Raw genomic sequence first — 18450 nt, forward strand, 5'->3', positions numbered from 1 at the left:
GATTGAACAAAAATATGACTTCCAGTGTTAACAAGTTTTTACTATAGCCATATATGGAAAAATGCCCCGCACCCTGGCGGCCATGTTTTTCAACCAACAAGAACTATTTTCATCCTGGTACAAGATATCATTGGGGCGAATCTTCTGACCAAGTTTCATTAAGATCAGACAATAAATGTGCCCTCTAGAGTGATAACTATGTTTTACTTAAGTAACATAAAGCCATATAATGAAAAATGCCAGCCCCATTGAGGCCATGTTTTTTTCAAGAAACCTGAACCATTTTCGAACTCATCAAGATATAATTACAACAAAAGTTCTGACCAAGTTTTATGATGATAGGACAATAAATGTGACTTTTATAGTGTTAACACGTTTTTACTTAAGTCACATAAGGAAAAAATGCCCCGCCCCCTGGCGGCCATGTTTTTCAAGCAACCGTAACCATTTGACGCTTAACAGACAATACATGACCGACAGAAAGCAATCTCAAAAGCTCACCATTAGCACATTGTGCTCAGGTGAGCTAAAAAAGGTCAAACAAGGGAGGGGGGGGGGTACACTTTGGAAGGGCAGCCACATATTTTAAACGACTGCCCGTTTTCATTTTTCCTTAAGTTGAATCCCTAAGCCTTATTGATTTGCATGATAAAACAAGAGATGTGTTTGTCAGAAACACACCAATGCCCCCTATTGCGCTGATTTGAAGCCATATATTTGACCTTTGACCTTGAAGGATGACCTTGACCTTTCACCAATCAAAATGTGCAGCTCCATGAGATACACATGCATGCCAAATATCAAGTTGCTATCTTCAATAATGCAAAAGTTATTGCAAAACTTTAACCAAGGTAAAAGTTTTGGGACACACACAATGAATGAATGACAGACAGACAGGCCAAAAACAATATACCCCTGATCTTTCGATCCGGGGCCATAAAAATGGTCAAACTGTTCTCTTTATATCATGTGGCAATGCAATGACCTTCATTGCATGTTACTAGCCCCTGTGACATTAACCTGTGGTCTGTTTTTCTCAATTTATTTATCTCCAAGTAACAATCATGGCAATTTACATGATCCTAGGTCAAAATGTTCTATAGATATTGCGTAGAAAGGAAGTGGTATACTGACAACCAAACAACAGTCAGGTGCAAAGCAATTCACCCTCTCTTCTGAGAAGGGAACTGGGGGTGTGGAATGGAGCGGGGGGGGGGGGCATACACATTTTTTAAACTTTTAAACCACAGTTAATACAGTTGTACCTTCATGCAATAATGATAATGGATTTTGTTTTTACCATATACTATACAAATAATATTGAACTTTGGTGTTCAGTTTTATTTAAAATTTAAAATTGGAAATATCATTTTTAATGTGAAATTAAGTCAAACATAAGTGAACATAGTTATGTGAATATAGCCAGATGGTTCTTAACATGTATGCTAACATAAGTATCAATCCTGAAATTAGCAGGTTATGGATGCATGAATAAACCAATTAATAAATTATTTTTGAAAACAATATTTATTAGAATCTTAATTAATACATCTGTAACTTGATCAGTGCTAAACACAGTAACTAACAACGGTGAATTAATGTTAATTGGGTAAGAAACAACAAATATTTTAGCTAGTTTTCAAAACATTAACATGTAAAATATTTTTAACTAATTGTGCAATAAATAATGTAGAAGGGACGGTGCAATAAATAATACAGAAATAAATATGCAGATAAACAATGTATAATTTCCATTACATGGGTATAATGAAATATAATATTACAGTAAAAGCTGTTTGTAGAACACTCATGCCCTCTAAAAGTTCAAAGAAGAATTGAGACAAAACTATGCAAAGTTTTGGATGAGAACTCCTTGACATCAAGGGGCAGGATACTTAAAAATGTTAACCATTTGCATGCTGGGAAATTTGTCGTCTGCTAAAATGTCGTCTGCTGAATTTCTAAAATTAGCATTTTCTTCGATTTTTTTCAAAGAATATTATCAGAATAGCAAACAGTTTGGATCCTGATGAAGACACCATATTTTGTGGCGTCTCATCTGGATCCAAACTGTTTGCAAAGGCCTTCAAAATTCAGTTCCCGCACTGAAAGGGTTAATGATGAAATCATCACGTGCCATAACACTGCAGTTCCTATCAGAAACTATTTTAATCTTTACACACGATAAATACATTTGATGAATTCTGAATATTGGATGAAAATTGTTAAGATTTATATTGTAAGGAAATAAGGAAGAACTGTAAAAGGCAAAATCCTGATAGCTACATGTACAGGCCCATAACTCCATGATTCATATGGAAACCAAGCCTAAAGAATAATGCCCATAAATATTGTCATTTAGTGTGGTGAAGGGAAATGATGCAGTGTTAGTTTGAGAGAGGAAACATTGAAAGTATTGTAAAAGACAATAGCAAACTCATATAGTTCACCATCTTTGATGGGGGCATAATAAGGTATGCATGTTACAATCCAATAACAGTGACAAAACCCATACAAGATACAAGAAACAAGTTTCTATACAACAATCACATAAAACAATATACTTCAAATAAACCAGAATTTAAATGTGTATAACTTTTATATCTTTAATGTGGGAACAGTCCAATGATATAACGACTAAGAAAGGTTTCAATTATAGTGAACTAACTAAATTTTGGTACGAATTTTAATTAATGACTTTCAACACTTGAAAGTTTATGTTTAAATTTTTATATAGTAATAATACGATGACAATTACAAATTGTAAATTCATGGGTAAAACATGTCATCAGTGAAGACATGTATTTTTCTTTAAGCTTACATGTAGTTTTGTATCTAGTATAAACAATGTGGTATATTCAGTAAGCAGTACAAATTGTACTTTTACAAGCATAGTCAATCTCTATTTCTCTTTACATACAAACTTATCAACTATAAAAACTGAATCAATTGCTAGTTGATAAAAGAAAGTGCACAAAGCCAGTAAAGAGGAAAATAAAATTAAAGAATATGCCCATACAATAAATAAAATAATAATGGATTCATTGACTATTAGCACAAACAAGAATTCCATGATGGACCTGAAGCGCTTACCTGATTTCAAGGTAAACGAATAGTGGAAAACTTTTCATGGTGGCGCAATGTTGACATCATTTGACCCAGATTCAAACCTGGCTTTAATAATGTCAAGATAATTATTTTATCCATGTTTAATCAAAATTGAATCATAAATGTGGCATCTAGAGTGAAATAATAGGTTTCTAAGATTTGACCTGGGGACCTAGTAGTTTTAACACATAACCCTAACAAACACTTTGCCTAGATATTATCAAGATTAACATTCTGACCAAGTTTTATCATGATTGGGTCAAAAAGTGGCTTATAGAGCGGTAACAATGTTTTTTTTTCAAAGATTTGACCTGTTGACCTAGTTTTGGGAAACATGTAACTCAGATTCAAACTCCACCTACACACTGTCAAGATAACCATTCAGATAATGTGTTATCAAGATTAAATCTCAATCATAAATGTTGAATCAACTATGTTAACAAGTTTTTTAAGATTTGATCTAGATGACCTAGTTTTGAACAGACATTACCTAGATCTTAACTCGGTCAAGATATTGTGTACATCAAGGTGATGACCAAGTTTCAATAAGATTGAGTAATAAATAAGGCCTCTAGAATTATAACAATATTTCTTCTAAGATTTTACCTGGTGACCTTGTGTTTGAATGCACATTAACAGGATTCTGACCATTCTTGGTGACCTTCCTTTTCGACTCACATGACCCAGATTTCACTTGGGCCTAGAAATTGTCATGATTAACATCCTTACCAAATTTCCTCACGATTAATATAAACGTGGCCTGCAGTCTAGAATGTTGAGTTTTTTGTACTATTTGACCTCACAACCTTGTTTTCTAACAATATATTCCGCAATAAAAAGTGCAAAACGAGGGCCCTGGAAGCTGTAAATTGACGACCCTATTACTGACAACAGACGCAGATGATGGACATAGACCAACCACGATAGCTAAACATGAGCACTTTATCCTCAGGTGAGCTAAAACAGAAAGGTGACCCAATTAATAAGTTGCCAAACTTAACATACAAACCCTCAACATGATCTAAACAGTAACCAATGTAATTCAAAAATAACAATGCTTCCTTTTGACAAGGATGTTTTCCTGTTTTATATTTCAAGTAAAACAACACGTGTCAAGTTTCTTCAAAATATACAAATAGATTTAAACACATTTATAAAAATTGTCATTACCACAAGATACAATAGCACATTTACATTGTCAAACATTGCTTAGTAAATATAGGGGTGTATTTGATCAATAAATAACACATACAAGAGGGCCTGAAAGGTCCAAAGTCGCTCACCTGAGATAACAAGATATTATTGGGACAAATCTTCTGATCCAAGTTTCATGAAGATCGGAAAATAAATGTGGCCTGTAGAGTGTTAACAAGGTTTTACTATAGCCATATTAAGGAAAAATGCCCCGCCCCTTGGCAGCCATGTTTTTCAACCAACCGGCATCATGTTTGAACTCTTCCAAGATATTATAGAGATGAATCTTCTGACCAAGTTTCATGAAGATCAGACAGTAAATGTAGGCCTCTAGCGTGTTAACAATATTTTACTATAGCCATATAAGGAAAAATGTGCCGCCCCTAGGAAGCCATGTTTTTCAAGCAAACATTAATTATTTTCCAACTCATCCATAATATCATTGAGACCAATCTTCTGACCAAATTTCATGAAGATTGGACAATAAATGTGGCCTCTAGAGTGTTAAAAAGGTTTTACTAGAGCCATATATAGCCATTTAAGGAAAAATGTTCCACCCCTGGTGGCCATGTTTTTAAAGCAACCAAAACCATTTTCGAACTCATCCAAGATATCATTGGGACAAATCTTCTGACCATGTTTCATGATGATCGGAAAATAAATGTTACCTCTAGAGTGTTAACAAGTTTTACTATAGCTATATAAGAAAAAATGACCCGCCCCCATGGTGACCATGTTTTTCAACCAATCGGCATCATTTTCGAACTCGTCCAAGATATTATTGGGATGAATCTTCTGACCCAGTTTATGAAGATCGGACTATAAATGTGGCCTCTAGAGTGTTAACAAGATTTTACTATAGCCATATATAGCCATATTAGAAAAATGCCCCGCCCCTTGGCAGTCATGTTTTTCAAGCAAAGGTTACCATTTTTGAACTCATCCAAGATATCATTAGGACAAATCTTCTGAGCAAGTTTCATGAAGATCGGAAAATTAATGTGGCCTCTAGAGTGTTAACAAGATTTTAGTATAGCCATATAGAGTCATATAAGGAAAAAGGCCCGCCCCTTGGCAGCGATGCTTTTCAAGCAAACGTAAGCATTTTCAAACTCATCCCAGATATCATTGAGACCAATCTTGTGACCAAATTTCATGAAGATTGGACAATAAACAATAACAATATACCTTGTGAGCTCAGTTTTGGATTCACTTGTCCCAGATTCAAACTATACCTAGATATTGTCATAATATCATTCTGACGAAAAGTGACCAAGACTTGATAAATATGTATCCCTCTAGAGAGGTAATGAGCTACAAGTAGACGACATACAAGGAATGATGAAGGGCACTACAGCAAGGGACCACAATAGCTAACAATGAGCAATTCTTTCTCAAGAGAGATAAAAATGATAGGAAGCTGTGTCAACAAATACCAGCAAAAGATCTGGTTTTAACTCTACCCCTAAACAGAACTGACTGGATTTTTTAGTGATTGATTTATTTCATTTCTTTGAAAACAAAAAGTAAATCAGCAAAGGTCAAAACTTAGCCCATTATCTCACAAACAATATTAATTAGTCTTTACATGTATTCAAAAACAAACTCCCCGTTAGGCAATTTAACATCAGCCAATTTAAAAGGATTCCTTAAAAGATTTTGACCTTTTATGGAGGCCTTAATTAAATGTTTTAGTTGATAAATGTACACAGCAGAATAAAAGAGAGCCAGTATATTCACCAATTTAGAAGTTTTGAAAGAAAAAAGTTTTCCAATCCCTGCTTGAACCAGTGACTTTTGTAAAAGGCTATCCCCTTAGCCACTTACCAATCTGGATTTTTTCTTGAATTGAACATTTGATATAAGCAATCCATTTGTTCTCACAAAATATAACAAAACCAACAGAAACACTAAAATTTATGTTATCATTGTGTGTTTGCAACACTTCATAATTTTCATATTTTCAAAAGATGATGACCCATAAACCATAGTGTATTTTAAGTACGAGTCTTCCTAATTATTCTTATTTTGTTCTCTGAATATCCAAAACCTTAATCTTAATCTGCTGGCTCCTGTTTTACAAACACTTTAGTTTCCATGCTTTTATTCTGTACTTGGCATGCCACTTCACACAGATCCTTATCAATATCAAGTAATGCCTTGTCATCTTCATCTTCTAGCTCGTAATCCTCTTCATTTTCATAAACTCTTAAAACATTTCCACCTACATTGACCAAGTATTCACTGTTATTGACATTCACAGTGAATTTACCTTCCTCAACGTTATCAGACACTTTCTCGAGAAAAACTGGCATGGGTACTTGCTCAGCATCACTTGGGTAATAAACAATCATCTGCCTGCCTGAGTCAGCTATTTCCATATGAAGTGCTTCATGCATATCTTGGTGAGAATAATCCATTGTGTCATCATCACAGTTTTCCGTTTGTTTTTTACAGATCTTAGTCCTCTTTCTCATCGGCTGTTTTGTTGTTGACTTTCCTGTCGCTGTTGCAGCTGTTTTATTCCTTCCTGATAAGCCTTCTACATATGATACCAGACCAGCATTTACTTGCTTACTTGCAACAGTTTTCTTCTTTTTCTTTGGGGGTTTCACAGGCACATATTTGTATTTTGGCTGATAGTCATTGTTAGCTTCATTTCCTATCTTTCGTTTTTTGGACTCTTGTCCATTTTTCACGCAAGATGTCTTGGATTTCTCACAATTTTGGATTACACCTTTCTTACTTGGCACATTTTTTACTTTTACAGTATTTTTCCTCTTTTTCTTCCCTACAGGTGTCTTATTTGTTTGTTTCAGAATGGCTGGTTCTGAACCTTGTGCTCTCTGACAAATCTTTTCAACCATGGATTTCAATTCCACTCTCTTTGGCTTTTTCCCTTCTGTAATCAACTTGTTTGAGTCTTTGGTACACATTCTTCTAATCTGCTTAACTGGGTTTGTTGTTACCTCTTTAACAAAACTTGGAGCATTTCTTTCTTGGCTATTGATTTTCTGTGATCTAACCTGTGTTAAAGCATCGTCTACTTCAGTCTTCACAGATAGTGTTTCCATGGCTGCTAAATGCTCTGCATCAATGGTATCTCTGTTCTTTGCAATCTTTTTTGCATAAGTCTGTGGACCAGCTCTAGCTCTATTACTTTTCAATAACTTTGACAATTTTTTGTAACCTTTAGGGGGATGTCCTCTGGGGATTGGTGGCAGAATTCTCTGTTTTCTCAAGTATTTCTTATATTTCTCTGATTGTTCCTTATCCATAAGCTTATAGTCCATAAACCAAGTTTTAGATTTTTTCCCACTTTTATCATAATTAAACTGGAATCCCTTGGTTGCTAGGGAGATCCTTAGATCACCATAGACACCAACAACCGCAATCTTTTTTGGACTGCTTGTCTGGCAAAGGCTCTCTGGAATCATAGGACTAACTCCTGAACAATTAATAGCTCCCTTTAAACCTTTAGTCTTTGATGGCAGTGAATCATCAACAACCTCTTTTTTTAGAAATGGTAAACCTTTTCCAGCATCTTGATCACATGAGTCATCTTCACACTGGGGAACATATTCATCAGAGTCTGCTACCGTTAAACACAAATCACTTGCAGGACGTTTTTTCAATTCCTGGATTTCATTGAGGCTGTGGATTGATCTTCGCTTTAGATGCTGCTTAAGTTGAAGGTACCTGGAAAATGGTTTTCTGCACAACTCACAGTAAAAGCAATAATCAGGATGGAAGACCCCAATATGGGGGAATAAGTTCATTGGATCTACAACACAGTATGGGCACAAGGGACAAACATAGGACCTGGTTGAGGTGTCATGAGTGACCATATGTGAGTTAAGGTTAGATTTCAATCGACATCTGAAACCACAAATTGCACACTGAAATGGCTTGAAATCTGAATGAACAACCATGTGTTTGGTCAGGGCAGATTTCACTTTAAAGCCCAATCCACACGTATCACACTCAAATCTTCTTCCTTCTGTGTGAGCATATGAAACGTGCTTGTTTAAACTCCGCTGGCATTTGAAACTTTTGGTACATTGCTGACACACAAAATCTCTTACAACTTTATGAACCACCATATGTTTGATCAGGTCAGAATTGCTTTTTTTGGCTGCATTGCATCCTGGGAATTTACATTTGAAAGGTTTCTCTGAGGAATGTTTCAACTTGTGACTTTTCAGCTCCCAGTTTGTTTTGCAAGCAAACCCACACAGATCGCAAGACAATGGCTTCAAATCAGTATGACGGAACATGTGCTGTTTGAGATCCAGTTTACGCTTAGCTCTGAATGGACACACTGTGCATGCAAACTTTCTTTCATCGCTGTGCCGCATAAGCATGTGATGCCTCAAATTCTTAGCCCATTTGGTATGAAAGTCGCATAAAGAGCAGGAGTATTTCTTTTCTGTTGCATGGAAACACTTCTTGTGCTGTTTAAGATCGTATTGGGTCTTTGTTGAAAACTGGCAGCTTTCAAAGTCACATTTGAAGTACTTAAGTCCTGTATGTTTCAATGCCAAATGCTGGAAGAAAGCAGCTGTCTCTCTCAGGAGTAATTTTGGACAATATTCACATTTAACCTTCCTGTGGGACCTTTTCATATGAAAGGCATAACTCAGTCTTGTTTTACCAATGAAACTACAGAACCGACAAGCCAATTTGTGTGTTTCTGATTTAGCTGTTAAGTCTGTCTCCATGAGTCGTCTGTCTGGCACGGTTTGTTTTTGTGCTTCTACATTTAAACAGAATAATTCGTTCTCATCAATATCCACTTCTTCGAATTCTGATTTCTCTAAGACAAAGCCATTGCAAGTTTTCTCCTTTTCAGTACATCCCTTCATGTATTGCCAAGGATTATAGTCCTTATCGTTTTCATCATCTGATGGTACCAAAATACTCAAATCCTCTTCTGTTATCATATCATTATAACCAGAAGTACCATCATATGTGCCATTTGTAAAAGCCATTGATGATAAACCCTCAGGTTTTGTTCTCTTTGATCTTCTTTGTTGACCATTATGGTTCAAATCTTTTCTGCATGTTCTCTCAAGATGAAGAGGGTACAGGTCAATGCTCAAATTGCAGAATGACTTGTAAACATTTTCAACCCTGTGTAACTTAACATTGCATGGTTTTGTGCAGTATTTCAGTTTGAACAGGGTAACCTTATTCAATAAATATGAATCTGTTGATGGAACTGTCATATTTTCTTGGATTTCTGTTTCCTGAGGTAAAGTTGAACATATTTCATTCAGATTTCTTTCAGTTTCAGTACTTTTCAAAAACTGATTATCTGTGCTGGTATTTACCTGTTCTTTAATTCCATCAATTTCAATAGAATACTGACTACTTTGAGTACATAGAATTGTCCCAGTGTCAACTACACCATTTATATTGATGCCTTCACCACGTTCATTAGGTTGTTTGCAGTCACTTTCAACACTTAAAGTACTTGAAACATCATTAGTTTTACTTATTCTAAAATGTTTCATTATCAAATTTGTAGGATGTTTGCAAGATCCCTTTTTCATGTTTGTTTGTACATTTGTGTTAAATGCTCCTTTTTTGATAGGTGCATTGGACTTGGACCACAGTTTTTTCAATTTGTTTATATTTGATGCATTCAACAAGGTTGTGACTTGGCCAGTGAGCTGAGGAGGTTCCAATATCGCGTTTGAAGAGCTAGCTAATGACACCTTTTGCAGTCTGGCATTGACCTCTGGCTGAACTAAGTTAGCATCAACCGATTCGAATCCATGTTTATCAGCATTGATTACCGGTATATCTTTATTATTTCCAGAATTAGTCAACAATAGCATTGTCTGCTCTTGAGGCTTATATAAAGGAATTAGACCCTGCAATAAATTTTCAGAGGTGGATGCAATGGATGATGGAATGTAACTAGTTTTCCCCATTAAAGCATTGTTATTTGGTATATTGATTGTAAGCGTTCCAGTGTTTAACAACTGAGCACTAGCTATTGACGTATTTGTTTCTGATATATATTGCAAAGAGTTGCATATCAAATTACATTCAGCTTCCGTAGAGCAAAGCCCATTTCCATTTAATTCCACACTCTTGTGATAGTCTGTGTGTTGATTATCTGAGTTTGTCCAGCTGTTCGCATTTTGTGTTACATCCATCATTGATAAATACTCATTCTTGAAAGAGAATTGCAATAATTTAGCAGGAGGAACTCCACTTTGTTTGCAGACATTAATTTCTGGGTCTGATGCTTCTAATAGGGCTTTTTCAAAAACTGTGCTAGCCTGGTCTGTGTCCATGGCTTCTTGTTTCACCACCTCCTCCATTACAGTTTCAACAAGATTTTTGGGACCCATGAGCTGCCCAGCCATTCCAATTACATCACATTCTTTTGTTATGCTGTGAGATACACAGAAATTCCCAAATGTGTGGTCCATTCCGTTCCTTTGCTTCCAATTTAGTCTTAACTTCTCTTCAAGTTAATTGTTGTTGAAGGTTTTTTTTCATAAATGAAAGACTTTGCAGAAAGTCTATCCATAAATCCTGAAATAAAAACAAATTGTTGAGATTACAAGAATCATGTTTCTGCTTTGAAATTATATGTGTTGTTAGTTCTGTTCGTTGTTGTAGTATTTCACACAAAGATATGCTCATCAATAGAATTTTTCTGGTAAAATTTGAACAAAGTGGAAATTGATTTTGCTATTTATGCCCTTTGTCATTTAATTGCAAATTCAGCTACATGTATGACCGTGAACGCGGTGATTCACCACAGAGATTCTATTTATAGCATTCCCAGTAATAATGCTCGACCTAGCGTGATAAAACACGCGAGATCGCGAGATTTGTCACCCAAAATAAATAATGACCACTGCATGTCAGTGATTTAGGCAAAAATAGCTGGTCGTGTAGTGTATGGCCTTGGTGTCTGGTTCTTTGGTGGGTCACAACATTTAAGAATGCTTCAATCTTCAGTTATGTCAACATCCTATTTATTCAAAAGTCATAGCCTTTGCCCTCGAATTTTGACTCTGTCCATGATTTTGCATGTTACACTACATCAAACATTGCCTGCTTGTCATTTATGCAATTATACTGGAAAATCAAACCATGTTGGACAAATCTATGCTCCTGACTTGTGACTTCTGTCAAGGTATTTGAAAATCAATCACTTTTTACAAATTTTTGTTCTAACAAATAAAATTCATACGACCTTTGACTTTAAATTGTGACCTAGACCTTGGATGCCGAGGCATAGTTCATAGGTGAAAGACTAGTTGTCCACCAAGCCCACCTGCTCACTTGTATGATTTCAATTTTTCAGATAAAGTTTAATGAGTCAAACTTGGATAAAAGGCAGTTTAAAACTAATTGTTGAGTTCAAACCTTACGGTAGTTTTTGTAAGCACATATTTAAAGTCATGTGCTCTACCAATTAAAATAGGCATTCTTGAAAATGTTTAGGGAAAGTACAGTTCATCAACCAGTTACGGGTGAATCAGCAGTTCCGATTAATTTGTATTTAATTTTCCATAATGCCCCAATCAAAACAAAATGAAAAGTGTCTAAGGTATACATTAGGTAAAGGAATAAATTGACAAAGTTTTAGCAAGAAAGCTTTTGTATTATGCTTACAGGGGGCATAAATGCGACAAAAAGTTAACCGGAACTGATTGAAAGAGTTATGCTTTGATATGTGCATATGGATATAGAAGGCTGTATTATTTTCAAATAAACTTTTTGCTGATTGAAAACAAATGCCATGACAATGTTTTGAAATACTAATTCTGTAAATTGAGTGATTTTGTATAATTTTCCGAAGGGTGAACTTTAATTGGTTACTTTTGACAAAAAAACTGCATATGCCGTCTGGCTTTACCTGTTATCATACAAAATAAATTGTGCCCTTTATTTTTACATATTCTCACATTGACACTAAATCTCGAAATAAATTATCGTGGTCAAAAGAATTAACGTTATTTGCAGCGTGATTCTAAACTGGTTGACTGACTGTACTGTTACTTAGGGAAATGTTCTATTTAGAAATATAATTAAGTGCTGAGTACATCAATTTAGAAAAGAATGAATGAATTAACTAGAAATGGCGCTGCAGGGGCCAATGCGTATCCCCACGCCGCAAGCTACCATGTGTTTAAGTTTCAAGGTTCTAGTGATAACAGTGAAGGAGGAAATAGTGGCCAGGACAGACAAACGATAAGGCAATTTTGGGTGGGTGTGGCCTATGTGGGCGGGCCCTGAGGTGGGTAATGTGGCTTGGATTTTAATTATGCTGAAATAGCCCGGGATCTTGACCACCAAACTGGCTTAGATTTTAATTAGGCTGAAATAGCTCAGGATCTTGACCACCAAACTGGCTTGGATTTTAATAAGGCTGAATCGCTTGGGCTGTTGACCACAAAACTGGCTTAGATATTAATTATGCTGAAAAAGCTCCGTATCTTGACCACCATACTGGCTTGGATTTTAATGATGATAAAATAGCTTCTTGATCGCCAAACTGGCATGTATTTTGAAAATGCTGAAATAGCCCGGGGTCTTGACCGCAAAAATTGCTTGGGTTTTAATAATACTGAAATAGCTTGGGATCTTTACCACCAAACTGGCTTGGATTTAAATTATGCTGAAATAGCTCGTGGTCTTGACTGCCAATCTGGCTTGGATTTTAATTATGCCGGAAAAGCTCTGGGTTTTGACATCCAAAATGGCTTGGGTTTTAATAATGCTACAATAGCTTGAGATCTTGACCACCAAACTGGCTTGAATTTTAATTATGCTGAAATAGCTTGGAGTATTGACTGCCAATCTGGCTTGGATTTTAATTACCGTAGGTTTCCACGTATAGCGCGCAGTGTTTTACCTCCAAAATTCAAATTAAAAAGCTGGTGCGCGCTATACATTGATACAACGCTATCCTGGCTGCTAAATTGGTAAAAAATATGTCGTGTAATCGTAAATAATCAAAATGGCTGCCATGTTTTTTTCAGACTGAGGGGCCATTGTCGAAACAACAAGAAGTCACTACTGGTAGATATGAATGCGGTAGAAGAAGCTTTGTTCAAAAATAAATTTGTTTAAATAAACTTGCGGACATTTCTTTGTTTGTGTTTTTACACTTCTTTATTGATGAATTCCGATGGGGATTGTTGTCGACATTCCGGAGAGCGGGCAAGGTTAGGTGCGAACCAGGTCTTTTTTGCGGGTAACGGTAGGTGTGAAAGGGGGTCATCTTGCACTTTGTAATTGGCAGATGTTATTGAGTAATTTGTGCCACGGCTTGTTAAGACGCTAATTGACATTTGAGACACTAATTGACACTTGAGAACGTGAAGATATGCAATTGCATTTTGTGTGTATAAATATTGAACGTTCAACAGTGGACTAGTACGTGTACCTCAACAACTGTACCCCTGTCTCCCATGCGACATTCAAATTTACCGGTAATGCCCATGCTTTCCCCGAGGAAAAATCACACGATGTACACTAATTCTTATTTTCTCACGTTTTTTCACGAAATGCACGTGGACTGTTAAACTTTGGCTAGAAAATTACAAAATTGTCAGAAAAGTATAGTGCTATGCAACCCATGCTCCTTATCATAATGACGCTTCCTATTTTGAATGCTTAATTAAGCTTTCCAATGCCCCGGATAATTGGATTGTGCAATAGTAAAATGGCGGCCATTTTCAGTCCGATTTGGTGGTTTTATTGTCTTTTAATATTTTTTTCTCCATTTATGCATTTAAAAAACAGCCTGCGCGCTATACACGGGAGTGCGCTATACGTGGAAACCTACAGTATGCTAAAATAGCTCCGGTTCTTGACCGCCAATCTGGCTTGGATTTTTATATTTGCTGAAATAGCTCAGGATCTTGACCACCAAACTGGCTTGGATTTTAATTATCCCCATGCTTTTTGAAAAGTGTGGGGATATTGTGGTTATCTCCGCCGTCTGTCCGTCCGGGCCACTATCTCCTCCTACACTATTAGCACTAGAACCTTAAAACTTATACACATGGTAGCTATGAGCATATGTGCAACCCTGCACTATTTGGAATTTTGATCTGACCCCTGGGTCAAAAGTTATGGGGGTTGGGGTGGGGCCAGGTCAGAGATTTTCACTCATTTTTATACCCCCGGTTTGGTGCATTGGTCATAACTTTTGCAATACTGAAGATAGCAACTTGATATTTGGCATGCATGTGTATCTCATGGAGCTGCACATTTAGAGTGGTGAAAGGTCAAGGTCATCCTTCAAGGTCAAAGGTCAAACAAGGGACAAAATTGTCACAAAACCAGGTTTTAATGTGAAAAAAAGTCAGATAAAGGGAGACAACTAAAACTGAACTGATTTAATCAGTTCAGTTTTAGTTGTCTCCCTTTATCTGATAATTGTATATAATTAACCCCATTTGTATCAAAATATATTTTTAGTCGTGGTGACCTTGACCTTGGAATTATTGACGTAATTCTTTCGTGCCACACACCGTCCCATGATGGTAAACAAATGTGCCAAATGATTTTAAAATCTCACAATGAATGATATAGATATGGCCCGAACAAGCTCATTTATGGCCATTTTTGACCTTTGAACTAAATGTGTGACCTTGACCTTGGAGATATCAACGTAATTCTTTCGCGCGACACACTGTCTAATGATGGTGAACAAATGTGTCAAATGATTTTAAAATCTGACAATGAACGACAAAGTTATTGCCCGGACAAGCTCATTTATAGCCATTTTTGACCTTTGAACTCAAATTGTGACCTTGACCTTGGAGATATCGACATAATTCTTTCGCGGGACACACTGTCTAATGATGGTGAACAAATGTGACAAATGATTTTAAAATCTCACAATGAACGACAAAGTTATGGCCCGGACAAGCTTGTTCCGCCTGCCAGCCCGCCGACATTCGCCATTCTAAATACCAGTTTTTTCCTTCAGAAACCTGGTTAAAAAACAAATCCAAGGGAAGTAATAAGCCTTAGAGGGAGGTAAGTAATGAACCTGCCAATGATAATTTTTTTTTTAATAAATCAAAGCGGCGCAGGAGAGGGCATTGTATTTCTGACAAACACATCTTTTGTTATAAGTTATTTTACATTAACTTTTTCATTTCAACACCTATTCACTTCCAATTGATACTGAACATCTCTTATGACAATACGTTCAATCTCAACTATGCATGGCCCAATTACCAACCCTGGGGTGCCCCCTGAGTCAAACATGCGGCGTGGGGATACGCATCGGCCTCTGCCGCGCCATTTCTAGTTATGAATTCGCTCGGGGTCTTGACTTCCAATCTGGCTTTGATTTTAATTATGCTGAAATAGCTCGGGATCTTGACCATGAGATATTTGGTATTAATTGTCAAAAAAGTCAATTGGTGAATAAATGTTGAAGTTATGTTAAAACAAAATTTTGGGTGGGCATGGTCTATGTGGGCGGGTCGCCCCAGGGTTGGTAATGGGGCCATGCATAGTTGAGATTGACTGTTTTGTCAGAAGAGATTTTCAGTATCATTTTGAAGTAAATTGGTGTAGAAATGAAGAAGTTAATGTAAAATAACATAAAAAATGAGTTAAAATCTTCCAAATAGTGCAGGGTCGCACATATGCTCAAAGCTACCATGTGTGTAAGTTTCAAGGTTCTAGTGCTTATAGTGTAGGAGGAGATAAAGGCCAGAACAGACAGACGGTGGAGATTACCACAATATTCCCATGCTTTTCAAAAAGCGTGGGGATAATGATGCATCAATAACTTCAATAAGTATATTTTTAGTCATGTATCAATAATTTATGAAAACTCATTCATTATCAATTAGCCTAAATCAATGATTATAAAGTAAACATAAAATTTACACATGTTGTATGCATTAAACTTACGTTTCAACAAATAATATGTTTCTGTTAAATCAATAATAAACACCTTTTTATATGAATGCAATCATACATGTAGACGGTATGCTGAAAGCATAAGTTTATGTCATTACTGATTGCTTTTGCAAGAATGGGCAGTCAAAGGGAGACAAATCCTGTATTATAATTAGATGTTTTTAATTAATACAAAAACGTGTATTATCATTAATATTTTAATGCATGCATATACAACTTCAAATATAATTCAGATTTGTTTGGTACATACCATCTGTTTAAACATAACAAAAATACAAAAATCGCTGAAACGTCAATTCTGTTGTCGTTTACATGTTTATTTTATCCTAACCTACGTTTTTTACCCACGCACCGGTCCATCTTTCCAATAACCAATCAAATTCTTTGTTGCTCATCATGTTGCAGCTCAGAAAACTTGAATGTTGCGGGAATGCAATGTTTTAAATTGACAGGAACGATGCATGTTTTCAATTTGTCGATATAATTAAATAGTGCTCAGTAGGTATATTTCACATTGTGCCATGCTGTATATGTCATTTAAAATGAACAGAGTTTATTGTCTCATTGAATGTCAACAAGGGTTGTCCTGCTTGTAACTTCAGGATAAACATGTTCAACTTGTTTGTGATTAAACTTTATCCTGTTACGACGGTGACATAGAAGTGACATTCACTTCTTTTTTTTAAATCACTCATCTTATTTTAAATCATTTTTCTTTTTTTAAATCACACTTTTTTCAATACATACTTGGTTGCAGGGCTCGAATTTAACTTTTTTTCTACTTGCAAAACATTGCGAGCAGCTTTAATACCAACTCGCAAAATCAAAAACATTCTCGAAAATTTTGCTGGAAACATAATTTAACTTAGTTTTTTTTACTCAACGGTTAACTTTGCTTTATCTTTCGTATTGTTATTTACGCCTGTGGGCAAATAGTTCTGGCTTCCATAACTTTAAATGTCGCTTTTAATGATTTTTGAATGGCGCGACTTTATAGTTATGGACCAACCCCATTAGGAAAGTCAACCAGAAATTCCAGAAAAGTTGATAATTAACAAAGACCGGTCCAAAACAGCTTTTAAATGCAGTTGTTGGCCCAAATCAAGCACTTGATTGGAAAGATTGACATTTTTCACATTTAACTGATATATTCTTTCACAAAATACTATCTTAAACATTTAAAATGTATCTATTCTGCTCTTACATATCGAGAAAAACAGCAATCTGACAGACTTTCTTGAAATGCGAATCTCCCGAGATTTCAGGGTCATATGACGTTATTTCTATTTTTAGTAACAAACCATGTGCTCAGGTGTTTTCAAATTCAGAATGACATTTCCCGGTATTTTAATTATTCTGGCTTATTTTGTAAACAAATTGTAGTGTCAATACAAAGTCAAAGTAAATATTATATAAAACTACCTGATTCACACTGAAATCAGTCTTATAATCCACCCGACGTAAGTTGTTAATCACAAATAATAGATTTCAGAAAACGAAAGAAACGTTTACAATTTCAGCATAACATGTCAAGGTTTATCCGAAAGTATCCAAATGAAAACTCGTCACGTGACAAAGCGACAATGGCGTCAAAATTGTGAATTTCAGACTGATGAGAGTTATTTTCATCTATTGTAAGATGCATTTGAAACATTTGAACCTTAAAATATTCCTCGATGCAGTAATTTATATTCATTCACCAATATATGTAGAAATGTATCCAAGAAATGAGCTTTCTTTGATTTATAGCGTGACATAAATATGTTACGACTCTGGTTGACTTTCGATACGGGGTTAGCTTCAGCGTACAGGTCTGTCAATACTATATAAACTGTACGCTGAAGTTTCTTTAGCTAGTGGGCAAAAAGAAACTAGTTATTTTTCGCTTTGACGCCATGTCTGTTCAAGTTCAATGAACATGTGTGAATTAGTAGACTGTTTAACTTTCTCTGTACCAATACAATCCGCGTATCTGTACTATAAGTAAACCAGTCTACATACAAGGTGTGGGCTTCCGCATACGGGTATATGGACGTTCTATGACCTACGGTTTAGCGTTCAGAACGTCGAGCACATTAGCAATATTACTTTTTTTTCACTATTTCTTTACTCGCAAAAAATTACTAGTGGCTTAAAACTTAACTCGCAGTCCGTATTTTTCACTCGCATTTTGCGAGTGTGCGAGTGTTAATTTCGAGCCCTGGGTTGCAATAATCCAAGTTG

The 18450-nt window shown here is 35.9% G+C and overlaps 3 protein-coding genes across 5 annotated transcripts in view; 2 read left to right on the plus strand and 1 right to left on the minus strand.

Moving 5' to 3' along the window:
- The window catches only part of LOC127845676 (WW domain-containing oxidoreductase-like), a 323591-nt gene that overhangs the window by 301429 nt on the left and 3712 nt on the right, over nucleotides 1–18450 (plus strand). The window lies entirely within an intron of this gene.
- Nucleotides 1509–16605, minus strand: LOC127845664 (uncharacterized). Its single transcript, XM_052376707.1, has 2 exons — nucleotides 16478–16605; nucleotides 1509–10854 (listed from the first exon to the last, which is right to left on the minus strand). Exon 2 carries the CDS (start codon nucleotides 10746–10748, stop codon nucleotides 6360–6362), a length of 4389 nt encoding a protein of 1462 aa, XP_052232667.1. The 5' UTR covers nucleotides 10749–10854; nucleotides 16478–16605; the 3' UTR covers nucleotides 1509–6359.
- The window catches only part of LOC127845662 (uncharacterized), a 110478-nt gene continuing 108629 nt past the window's right edge, over nucleotides 16602–18450 (plus strand). For all 3 annotated transcript variants that reach the window (XM_052376687.1, XM_052376688.1, XM_052376689.1), the window contains exon 1: nucleotides 16602–16725. The gene's annotated coding sequence lies outside the window, so the exon portion shown is untranslated. The remainder of the gene's footprint in view (nucleotides 16726–18450) is intronic.

Source organism: Dreissena polymorpha, chromosome 9 (genome assembly GCF_020536995.1).
Source record: "Dreissena polymorpha isolate Duluth1 chromosome 9, UMN_Dpol_1.0, whole genome shotgun sequence".
In the NCBI taxonomy this organism is placed as follows: domain Eukaryota; kingdom Metazoa; phylum Mollusca; class Bivalvia; order Myida; family Dreissenidae; genus Dreissena; species Dreissena polymorpha.

Excerpts from the sequence above, each read along its gene's own strand:
- LOC127845664 (XM_052376707.1), bottom strand. The coding sequence starts at position 10,748 with ATGGACCACACATTTGGGAATTTCTGTGTATCTCACAGCATAACAAAA.